The sequence below is a fragment of the Scyliorhinus torazame genome, chromosome 3 (assembly GCF_047496885.1).
Source record: "Scyliorhinus torazame isolate Kashiwa2021f chromosome 3, sScyTor2.1, whole genome shotgun sequence".
In the NCBI taxonomy this organism is placed as follows: Eukaryota; Metazoa; Chordata; class Chondrichthyes; order Carcharhiniformes; family Scyliorhinidae; genus Scyliorhinus; species Scyliorhinus torazame.
Window position 1 is genome coordinate 22,236,255 of NC_092709.1, and position 12,732 is coordinate 22,248,986.

At 43.2% G+C, this 12,732-nt stretch overlaps 1 protein-coding gene across 2 annotated transcripts in view; it reads right to left on the minus strand.

Moving 5' to 3' along the window:
• Positions 1-12,732, minus strand: part of ppp2cb (protein phosphatase 2, catalytic subunit, beta isozyme) — a 40,361-nt gene that overhangs the window by 2,527 nt on the left and 25,102 nt on the right. For both annotated transcript variants that reach the window (XM_072495396.1, XM_072495397.1), the window contains exons 4-6: positions 12,398-12,487; positions 8,812-8,973; positions 1,106-1,224 (exon numbers count right to left, since the gene is read on the minus strand). In XM_072495396.1, coding sequence (XP_072351497.1) covers positions 1,106-1,224; positions 8,812-8,973; positions 12,398-12,487 — 371 coding nt within the window. The remainder of the gene's footprint in view (positions 1-1,105; positions 1,225-8,811; positions 8,974-12,397; positions 12,488-12,732) is intronic.

Genomic DNA, 12,732 nt, shown 5'->3' on the forward strand with positions numbered 1-12,732 from the left:
CAAATCACTGGTGTATTTAAGATATAGATAGGTTCTTGATTAATAGGGGGAGCAGTGGTTATGGGGAGAAGGCAGGAGAATGGGGATGAGAAACAGATCAGCCATGATTGAATGGCGGAGCAGACTCGATGGGCTGAACAGCCTAATTCTGCTCCTATGTTTTATAATATATTTACAAATTGCAAGAGTCAATAACCCTAAATTAGACAACAGATCGATTTCCCTTCACAAGATTTCAGGTTTTGTGACAAAGATACATTAAAAACATTCACAAACGTTTGAAAGAAGCAGAGTTACTCAAAAATTATCACGGAAATGACACCAGATTGCTGATTTGCGCTGGAGTAGCAGGATAGATGAACCATTTTGCTTCAGTATCCTGAGACTACAGAAGTCAAAGATCAGCCAGAGCACCCTATCCAGCACCTGGGGCAAGGTACTACAGGAAGCCCCCTGCAGGGGGAACTGCAACCCAGTAAAAGGAAGCTATCAAAACTTTAAAAGAAATGGATAGCAGTTGGGCTATTGAATCTTTTGGAGAGCTGAAAAGCAAAGGAAGAGAACAGAGGGAGCGAGTGCGAGGAGAGAGGAAGGAGAGAGAGAGATTTGTATTCAGCATTTATGCATTTCCTCTCATCACAGGCTCTCAGTCAAAAGCACAAAAGGCAAGTACTATTTTCCCCTTTATATTACTCAGTCATTCGTTGCTTAGCGGTGCAGCAGAACTAAAAGGCGATTGAATTAATTCTCTCCCTTCCTCTCAGGTCAAGCCCTGGGCAAGTCCAGTGTTGATCGAACATTACAATTTGAACTTCCATCACATCAATGAAGAGTTACTTTTCCATGACTAGGCCACATCCTTTGACCACTGGGCCCATCTTTGCACAAGTATCAACACGGCTCAAGGGGTTTACCCAGTTACCAGACATACAAGTGGGAAACTTTTACCATATGAACATGTTAAATCTAGTGCTGAAAGATGGGAGCTTAAGCCCATCATCTGCAACCCAAACAATATTTTGCCTTTGGCTGAACATTATAAAAATAATGGCACAATCTGAAACAATGTTAAAATATCCTTAAACGTAAATTCCATTATACTTACAAGGAATACTTCAGTGTGTCATCTAGCTCCATTATAGCAGCTTGGTTACCACAGCGATAACAATAATTTGGAGCACTGAATATCGTTACCACATTTCGATCATGGCACCAGTTGTACCCCTGGGATAAAACAATTGGAAGATCTTTAACAACTTGCAAGGAGGTAACATCATTACTCCTCATAAAAATTGATACAATAAAATGCCCCAGTAAGTGCTCAGGATCATCACACTAAAGCTTTTCAGTTACAGTACCTGATTTAATTAGTAGATCCTTAAGAGTCCCATGATAACTCGTCAGATGTTTATCAAACTAAGTTAAGTATATACATAGAAAGTAGAAGGAGGCCATTCGGCCCTGCAAGCATGCTCCACCATTTGTGGCTGATCATCAAGTTCAATACCCTGATCCCAACTCTTCCTCCCCCTCCCCCCCCCCTCCTTTGCTTTAGCCCCAAGAGCTATATCTAATTCCTTCTTGAAATTACACAATGTTTTGGTCTCAACTACTTTTTGTGGTAGTGATTTCCACAGGTTCATCACTCTCTGGGTGAAGAAATTTCTCATCACCTCACTCCTAAAAGGTTTACCCCTGATCCTCAAATTATGACCCCTAGTTCTGGACACTCCACCATCGGCAACATTCTTTCTGAATCTACACCTGTCGCATCCTGTTCGAATTCTCTAAGTTTCTATGAGACCCCCTCTCACTCTTCTAAACTCCAAAGAATATAATCGTAACCGATTTAGTCTTTCCTCATAGGACAGTCCTGCCTTCCCAGGAATCAGCCTGGTATACCTTTTTATGCACTCCCCCCACAGCAAGAACATCCTTCCTCAGATACTGCACACAATACTCCAGGTGTGCCCTCACCAATGCCCTATACAATTGCAGATATACATCCTTATATTCAAATCCTCTCACTATGAAGGCCAACATACCATTTGCCTTCTGTACCTTGCCACTTACTTTCAGCGACTGATGCACGAGGACTCCCAAGGTCTCGTTGAGTACCCACCTCTCTCAATTTACACCCATTCAAATAATAATCTGCCTTCCTATTTTTGCTACCAAAGCAGATAACTTCACATTCATTCAAATTATACTGCATTTGCCATACGTGTGCCCACTCACTCAGCCCTGTCCAAATCCCACTGAAGCATCTCTGCATCCTCCTTACAACTCACTTTCCCATCCAACTTTGTACCATCTGCAAATTTGGAGATAAAATTTAGTTCCCTAATAATAATAATCTTTATTGTCACAAGTAGGCTTACATTAACACTCCAATGAAGTTACTGTGAAAAGCTAGTCGCCACATTCTGGCACCTGTTCGGGTACACAGGGGGAGAATTCAGAATATCCAAATTACCCAACAGCACGTCTTGGGACATGTGGGAGGAAACCGGAGCTGGTAATGTCTTAAGGTGGATAGAAAGCTGGTTAAGGGACAGGAAGCAAAATGTTCTCCTCACCTCGGTCCTAAAAGGACTGATGTTTGTGTGGCAGTGATCAAGGATGTTGGGACAGATGTGTTGGTGGAATTTTGGCAGTGTACTCTTGAGGTTGGCCTGGTTGAAGTCCCCCAGCCACATTGAACAAGGCCTCCAGGTATTCTGTTCCACTGTTATTTATGGCGGTGTACAATTCATCACTCATATTTCATCTTCACATCCCTCATTGCTTTTTAAAAAATACATTTAGAGTACCCAATTCTTTTTTCACCCAATTAAGGGGCAATTAGCGTGCTCAATTCACCTATCCTGCACATCTTTGGGTTGAAGGGGTGCTCTCGCAGACACGGGGAGAATGTGCAAACTCCACACGGACAGTGACCCGGGATCAAACCCGGGTCCTCAGCACAGTGAGGCAGCCGTGCTAACCGTTGCGCCACCGTGCCGTCCTCTCATTGCTTTTTTCGTTGTCCTCTGCTTGCTTTTAAAGGCTTCCTACTAACCTTTGCCACATTGTATACTTTTTCCTTAGCTTTTATGCTGTCCTTGATTTCCCTTTTCAGCCAAGGTTGCCTTGTCCTTCCAGTATCATGTTTCCTCCTCCTTGGGATGAATGTGTGTGCGCCTCCCAAATAACCCACCCCTAAAGAACTTCCTGCCATTACTGTTCAACTGTCTTACGTGCTAGGCTCCCCTTCGAATCAACTCCAGCCAGCTCCTCCCTAATGTCTGTGTAGTTACTTTTATTTAATTCCAAAACCATTATATCTGATTCCAGCTACTCCCTCTCAAACTGCAGGGTGAACTCTATTATATTGTGGTCACTGCCCCCTAGGGGTTCCTTCACCAAGTTCCCGAATCAAGTCTGCCTCACTACACATCACCAAAACCAGGATTTCTTGTGCCCAAGTGGGCTCTACTACAGGCTGCTCCAAAAGAAAACCTGATTTTCCCAGTCCACCTGCATATTGAAATCTCCTATGATTAGTGTAATATTGCCTTTCTTATCTGCCTTTCCGATCTCCTGATTTATTTCCTGCCCCACATCCTGACTACTGCTAAGGGACATAACTCCCATCAGGGTCCTTTTTCCTCTGCGATTCCTCAACTCTACCCACACAGATTCTATGCGTTCCGATTCGATATCGCTTCTTGCTATCAAAGAACAAAGCAACGTACAGCACAGGAACAGGCCAATCGGCCCTCCAAGCCTCCGCCGATCATTTTGATTTAAGTTAAATTCTTACTAACAATGTAACCCCGCCCCTCTGCCCATTGGCATGTCCTTTCCTTTTTTTTTCATTAAAACATTTTTTTATTAATAAAAAAAAGAGTATTTTTTTTCCCCCACGGGGCAATTTAGTGTGGCCAATCCACCTAACCTGCACATCTTTGGGTTGTGGGGGTGAGACCCAAGCAGACACGGGGAGAATATGCAAACTCCACACGGAGAGTGACCCAGGGCTGGGATTCAAACCCGGGTCCTCAGCGCCGCAGTCCCAGTGCTATCCACTGTGCCACATGCCACCCCCTGGCATGTCCTTTCAATAGGACACATATCCTTGGATATTTAGATCCCAGCCCTGATCCCCTTGCAGTCACATCTGTGATGCCCACACCATCGTACCCACCAATTTCAATGTGCACAACAAGCTCATTTACCTCGTTTTGTATACTGCACATCTTTAGGTACAACACCCTCAGTCCTGCCTTGACCCCCCCCCCCCCTCCCCTCATAGTTGTCCCCTTTTTTGCAGTTGAATTCATAGAGATCATAGAATTTACAGTGCAGAAGGAGGCCATTCGGCCCATCGAGTCTGCACCGGCCCTTGGAAAGGGCGCCCTACTTAAGCCCACACCTCCACCCTATCCCCGTAACCCCACCTAACCTTTTTGGGCACTAAGGGCAATTTAGCATGGCCAATCCACCGAACCTGCACATCTTTCTTTTTAAAAAAAATGTTTTATTGAAATTTTTTCAAACAATTTTTTTTTTACCTTACAGAACAAACATAACAGTAAAGAAAGTTTAACAATCAACAAATGGCTAATACTCTAATCATTTAACATAAACTAAAACTTCCACCCCCCCCCCCCCCCCCCCCCCCCCCCTCCTGGGTTGCTGCTGCTGGTCATCTGTCTTCCCTCTAACGTTCCTCTAGGTAGTCAAGGGATGGCTGCCACCGCCTGGTGAACCCTTGAGCCGATGCTCTCAGGGCAAACTTTATCCGCTCCAGTTTTATGAACCCCGCCATATCGTTTACCCAGGCCTCCAGTCCGGGGGGTTTTGCCTCCTTCCACGTGAGTAGAATCCTACGCCGGGCTACTAGGGACGCAAAGGCCACAACGTCGGCCTCTTTCGCCTCCTGCACTCCCGGCTCATCCGCAACTCCAAATAGAGCTAGCCCCCAGCCTGGTTTGACCCGGGCCTTCACCACCTTAGAAATCACACCCGTCACTCCCTTCCAATACCCCTCCAGTGCCGGGCACGATCAAAACATATGTGCGTGGTTTGCCGGGCTTCTGCCGCACCTCCCACACTTGTCCTCCACTCCAAAGAACCTGCTCAGTCTTGCTCCCGTTATGTGTGCTCTATGTAGCTCCTTGAATTGAATCAGGCTAAGCCTGGCGCATGAGGAAGAGGAATTTACCCTGCTTAGGGCATCAGCCCACATACCCTCCTCTATCTCCTCCCCTAGCTCTTCTTCCCACTTTCCTTTTAATTCGCCCACCAACTCCTCCCCCTCTTCCCTCATCTCTCGGTATATCTCTGACACCTTGCCCTCTCCGACCCACACCCCCTAACCTGCACATCTTTCGACTGTGGGAGGAAACCTGAGCACCCGGAGGAAACCCACGCAGACACTGGGAGAACGTGCAGACTCCACACAGACAGTGACCCAAGCCGGGAATCGAACCTGGGACCCTGGAGCTGTGAAGCAACAGTGCTAAACACTGTGCCACTTTCGATACTCTCTGCTCTATTAAGTGTTCTGGAAACTTTACTAACTTCGACTGAGCCCGCGCGGCCCCTCTAACTCATTTAGTTGGTTTTCTAATTTCTCATACAACCAAACTGACCCCACTCAACTGCTTTTCTCCATGGTTTAAATTATTAAACAAATTCACAATTAGATTTGATAATTGGTTAACAGCAGAATCAGTATTAAGACACAGTGGGTTATACAGTCCATGAAAAATCCACACTGTTCAATAATGGCATCTGGTTCTGCTGCCTCGTGAAATAAGCCTCTTTGTCACAATATATTATAGCATTTCTTTTTACTTTGGAAATTGTAATTTTTTAATGTAGGATAAATGTGTAAATGCTTGGTCTGAATCAGGTAGGCCTGGACTTATAGATCAAAGGGGAAATCGTATTGCATTGCCGAGATGGTTTCAAAGGATATTAACACCTAGGATTATAGTGACCTCTCTGAATATCCCTTGACGAGACAGGCTATGTGTAGGCATCTCAGGAGAAAGTCAAGGTGTAAACAGGGGGGGGGGTGGGGTTAGATTATTCACGTAATTTTGGCAGATCAAAGGAAGGTTTGAAGGAACCTGCTAAACAAAAAAGTTTTAAAAGTATCTTTTTATATTTTTCATGTCATAGGACAGGTTTAAAGATAATTTATTTCCATTTCTATTTGGGACAGGACTTGTGTCACCTACCATGGAGAAGGCTGTGGGGGTTTGGAAGTTTTATTGTTGTTGTTTTAATATAGAGAGAATCTACCAACTGCCAGAACAAGTGGCAGAGGGCCATCAGGAACCAAGGATGTTTCTGATTCAGAGCCATCACACAAGGATGCGAATGCCACACTTACTCAGGTTGGGGAAATCCGGATTCATATGATGAAGTAGGGCTGGAGGATTCACCTAGCTGAATCAGAGGGCAGCATGGTAGCACAGTTGTTTCACAGCTCCAGGGTCCCAGGTTCGATTCCCGGCTTGGGTCACTGTCTGTGCAGAGTCTGCACGTTCTCCCAGTGTCTGCGTGGATTTCCTCCGAGTTCTCCCACAGTCCAAAGATTTGCAGGTTAGGTGGATTGGCCATGATAAATTGCCCTTCGTGTCCAAAAAGGGTTAGGTGGGGTCACTGGGTTATGGGGATAGGGTGGAGGCGTGGGATTAAGTAGGGTGCTCTTTCCAAGGGCCGGTGCAGACTCGATGGGCCGAATGGTTCAATGAATGCTAGTGGGGAGGTGGTGGCATAGTGGTATTGTCACTGGACTAGTAAACCAGAGACCCAGAGAAATGCTCTGGTATGACCTGAAAGGGGTCCTGAGATGAGACCCCTTAAAACTGGATAGCTCGGATAACACTAGAATAGTTCTACATAAGTTAGTTTATTGAGAATCATAGAAAGTATACCCAGTAATCATTATTATCAATTAAACATGTATTTTTTTGAACTTAGCAGTAACAAGCAGTGGCCGCAGTGCATGATGGGATTTAAGCTAGCTGACTTGCCCATGCTTTTGAGACAAACAGAAATAATGCGGTCAATAATAATAGAGCCAGCTCAATAAGCAGTTCTTCTCAGTAGCCCCAACATCCTGTCTCAGACAATCCATGGTACAAAGAGGAACCAGCTTCAACATCCTGCACCCAGACAAACAATGAGATAGGCAGGAACTGGCTGAGATAAGTAACATGGGAACAGGGGAGAACAAGACATAACGGATACAAGAGTCATGGAAAACAACAGATGTCAGGATGGGGTTAAATCATGAGCTGATCACACAGTCACCATGCTGCCTAAAGTAAACTTCATTGGTCAAGGTAAAATTGACAGCTCCAAGGATTGGATCGAGTCCAATTAGTGTGGGCTAGTGATTTTTGGAAAATTGTATAACTGCTGCACCTGAACCATTGTAAAGCAGAATGGTTGTGCCATTTACCCAAATCACTCTCCCTCGTACGTTGACCAAGCTTTGAAAATAAAGCTGTCTTAACCAGAGTTAATGTGTCCGCAGGCCTTTGTGTTTATCTGAACTGTAACTAAGAAGGAGCAACCCCATGTAAAAGCTAGCTCAATACTCAGTCCTTGAAAATGCTCCCACATGACCCAGTTTTAAATCCCGCCACTGCAGATGGTGAGATGGGAATTCAATTAAAATCTGGAATTAAAAGTCTAATGACTCACTCAAGTATTTTAGGGAAGGAAATCTGCCGTCCTACTTGGCCTTCATGTGATTCCAGATCCACAGCAACGTGGTCGACTTTTAACTGCCCCCTCAAGGGATTGGCAATAAATGCCGGCCCAGATTGTGACGCACATGAACGAATTTTTTAAAAAAAAACAAGAAACCCCCCACCTTGAAAGATAACAGGAAACAGGAGAAAAACCACAGTAAATCCTTGAGAGCGGAGACAAACATTAGTTTGGTTGAAGGAGATCCGAATACATTCAAGAAACAGAAACATAAAAAGGGGTGCTCGGTTGAAATTAAAAACAGAATGGAGAGAGTTCTGTTTGGAATTTTGGGTTCACGGATATAGTTTTTTTTTTGACAGTTGAAGTTGTTTTTCCATTCCCTTTGTTAGGTGGCTTTTTTCAGTTAATAACTGGAGGTTCGGATTTGGTTTAAAAACGTACCAGTCTCTACAGAGAGTGTAACATCTTCCCAAATTCAATACTAACTCTGGGGCATTACTAATCAAGTTAGCAGAATCTGAACTTAGGTTTCATGAAACCACCAACTATTTTAACTTTTTAAAAATGGACATCTTCATATTCTCTGTGGCCAGTCCAGATTGAGGGATGAATACAAGGTGACTGGAATGTTTTACTCCCATGGTTGATTATCAAAATCCAAGTTAATTATTCTGCTTTTACAATTTTGTAGAGGGCTGCGTAACTGTTGTGACACCACACAAGGTGTCAGACAAACTTTGTTTATTCTAAAACAGAACATTCAGAAGGAAACTATTGAACATAATCTTATTCAGCCAAATATAGCCATGCTCTTTTTCAAATACTGGTTTGATACTTATTTGGAAAAGTTCCTATGATTTCATTTTTGATACAAGGCTAGGTTAGCTGCAGTTAAATTAACAGGGCAATGATCAGTTGTTTTAGACACTGAAATAGGTGGGTCCTGTAAAGGACTTTCTTTAAAACCAAAGGTTGGTGGTGAAAACAGTCTCAAAATGTTAACCTACTTGTCTTTGAGATACATGTCGAGTTGTTCCATACTTCATTTAAGTGACAGTATAATTGTGGTTGAAGTACATTTTCCCTTACCTCCATTACAAGCTGATGAGCTCGAGACACCAGAGTGAGTCCATTTGCATGGTTAAATGTTTCAGAAATATCTTGTCCAAAAGTGTATCCAGCACCTCGTGGAGAAATCCCCCAACCGCCACGATCATCAGGATCTGACCACAACAGATCACACATTGGACCCTGATTGAATAAAAAGTAACAGGAGTCATATAGCTACATAGTCTTAATAAAGTCTTGACCACAATACACACATGCTCCTCACTGAGCAGCTTGCTGATAAACAGTTTTAAGCCTGTACCTTTAAACAGTAAGCAAGATTAAAGTTAAATGCATGCAAAAATACATTCACTTCAGGTAACATTTCAAGTATGTTAAACACTCAAAAGCAATTTTTACATCACAAGTGAAAGTTAAAAATTATTAATTTTAAAGCTCTCTGGTTGCTCAGTTGGTAAAGAAATCAAATAGTGAGCCAAACACCAGTAAGATCACATGTGCAAGCATTAGGCTGATCTCAGCCAGGGTGGCATTACAGCTCTGCAGCTAAAAGCAAACTACTGCGGATGTGCAGATACACGTGTACAGCTTTTACAAAGAGTCATCCCGACTCGAAACGTGAGCTCCCTTCTCTCTCGCCACAGATGCTGTCAGACCTGCTGAGATTGTCCAGTATTTTCTTGTTTTTATTACAACTTTACAGTTGTCCTCAGTGCCTCTGAATTAGAGAGACCATTATTCTTACACCTAGTGACCCGAAGACAGTAAGCTTTTGGAAGAATATGGGCATCATGCAAGGACATTGAACACAAGTTGGCTGCTTTGGCCAGTACGGTGCTGAAAAGCTAGACCAATCACGTGTACAATGGCCATTTAAGGAAGTACTGCACAGTACACAATCCAACTTAAGTCCATGCTTTCAGGAGAGGAGCGGTGGAATATGCTGTATGGAAAGTTAAAAGCAACCAAAATAATCCATAGATTAAAAACGACACAAACAGAAGTAACAGCACTGCTAAAGAGAAGAGGGCCAGTTTTTCTTGAGTAGATCCCAGACCCTTCAAACTTGACCAAAAAAAAAGGTCAATGGTCTGCCTGGGTATGTTTGGTACTTTTAGCATTGACTGATAATTTTTAAACAGGCATAAGCAAATTTCCCAAATTTGAAGACAAAGTGAAGGAAGTTCAAATCACGAGGAACAATATTGAGAAATACTTGTAAATCAAGAGGTGAAAGGGAAGGAGGAACTTGGAGAAAGTGTACTGAGAAAACTATTCAAACTTAAGGCTGACAAGTCTCCAGATCTGTTGAACTTAATCTTAGGGTCTTAAAAGAAGTGGCTGCAGAGATAGGAGATGCATTGGTTGTAATTTTCCAAAATTCTCCAGATTCTGGAAAGATTGGAAAATAGAGAATGTAACTCGTCCATTCAAGAAAGGAGGGAGACAGAAAGCAGGAAGCTTCAAAAATTTGGTAGACAGTTATGTGGGGAAAAGCTGTCTATTTAAATGGAGAGCATTGCAGAATTAAGAGATTCTTTTCATATTTGTTCATGCGATGTGGGCGTTGCTCGATAGCCCAGCATTTGTTGCCCATCCCCAATTGCTCTCGAGATGGTGGCGGTGGACTGTCTTCTTGAACTGCTGCAGTCCAAGTAGTGTAGGTGCACCCGCAATGCTATTAAGAGGGGAGGTCCAGGATTCTGACTCGCTGACGGTGAACAAGCAACGATATATTTCCAAGTCACTATGGTGTGTGGCTTGGAGGGGAACTTGCAGGTGGTGGTCTTCCCATTTTTGCTGCCCAGGCCCTTTAGATGATAGCGACTGAGGATTTGCAAGTGCTATCTGAGCAATCTCTGCGAGTACCTGCAGTGCATCTTGTAGATGGTACATGCTGCCGCCTCTGTGCGTCCATGGTGGAGGGACCAAATGTTTGTCGATGGAGTGCCAATCAAGTCGCTGCTGTGTCCTGGATGGCATTGAGCTTCTGGAGTGCTGTTGGAGCAGTACTCATCCAGGCATGACCATCACATTCCTGACTTGTGCCTTGTAGATGGTGGAAAGGCTTTTTTTGCAGAATTCCTAGCTGCTGACCTCCTCTTGTAGCCACATATTTATTTATATGGTTAGTCCAGTTCAGTTCCTGGTCAATGGTAACCCGCAGGATACTGATAGTGGCGGATTCAGCAATGGTAATGTCATTGAACATCAAGGTGCAATGGTTAGATTCTCTCTTGCGTAGTGCGAATGTTACTTGCCACTTCTCTAGCCTAAGCTGAATATTATCCAGGTCTTGCTGCATTTGGACATGAACTGTTACAGTATCTGTAGAGTTGCAAATGGTGAACATTGGCGAACATCCCCACTTCTGACCTTATGGAAGAAGGGTCATTGATGAAGTAGCTGAAGATGTTTGTGCCTAGGACTCTTCCAGTGATGCCCTGGAACTGAGATGATTGACTTCCAATAACCACAACCATCTTCTTTTATGCCAGGTAAGAATCCAACCAGCAGAGAGGTTTCCCCTGAATCCCATCGACTTCTGTTTTTCTAGGGCTCCTTGATGTTGAGGGCAGTCACTCACCTCGAAAAAATGCCATTGAGGGCCCTGAAAAGAGCCCAAAAGTCCGTTCCAAGCGGGAGCTGCCGAACGTGCGACTTAGCTCTGCATAGCCGCAACCGGAAGTCCGGAAAGTAAAGTTTAAGCCACAATCCGATCAGCCATGATGTTATCAAATGGCAGAGCAGGCTTGAGGGCCCAAATGACCTACTCCAGCTCCTAATTTATATGTTTGTGCAATGCAGCCTAACTTATTGGCTGAACTCAATACAAATAAGTCTAGGCAATGACAAGGCATCAAACCTCTAAATTAAATAGTCGTACAGTTTACTAGTCAAGAGTTATGTTGTATATGTTTAGCTGTATCAAAACAAGGTCAATACAGTAACTAGTTATTTTTACTGAGGGAAGATGAAAAAGGGCAGTCTTGGTGCTGCTGGGCAAAATATTGGTCAGACCCTGTAGTTTTGGCCATCAAATCAGAGAACGGTTATTGTTGCCTTAGAAAACGTAGAGATGAGTTACAAGGATGACCTAAATATCAGGAAGTTACAGTATGAGAAAAGATAAAAGAAAATTGGATTATTTTCTTTACAAGTCACAGACCTCCAGGTTCTCAACAACTCGGCGTCAAAGTTATGAAGGGAATTAAAACTGATCCAAACAATTAACTCATAGGACTTTAAATAGTAGAAAACAATTCAACATGGCCTAATTCAATAAACTGGGAAAAGTGAAACAGATGTAAGCCTTTAGAGTTTGACGTTCCAGAGAGAACAATACAAAACAAAACACTGTACAACAGCAGACACATTAAGACAGTGTTTGCAACATTCCAATCTGCACTGACTGATCGAAGCGACTGTTGCCAACTATTACAATTGTACACTGTTAACATTGGGCCAAAGGCAATCAGAGTGAATAATTTATTGACCATTCCTTGACCTAAAAGGGCTCAGACGTTTCAATTTCTTCCACCACTTTGGAAAAAAAACGTATAGCTTTAGCATCAATGGCACCCAAACAGCATAGCAGGGAACTTACCTCGTGAGGTACCTCCTGTAGGCGATCCAAGGCTCGAATATGATCCAATGTATCTATGGATGGAGAGAGGCCGCCATGTAGACAGAAAATCTGTGGACACCAAATTATCAATAGGTGAACACGGTACTGTATTAATGAAAAAGGAACATTGAAAAAGTCCCACAACTATAAAATATAAACTTTCAAAATACATTTGTATACAAAATACATATGACACACACAGTCATAATTTCCTTTAAAGATTGTAGAATGAATTGCTCCCTCCCCAAATTCTACCCATTTAATTAATTTTAATTTAAAGTTTGAAATAAATTAAAAATCAACAGCTCATCTTT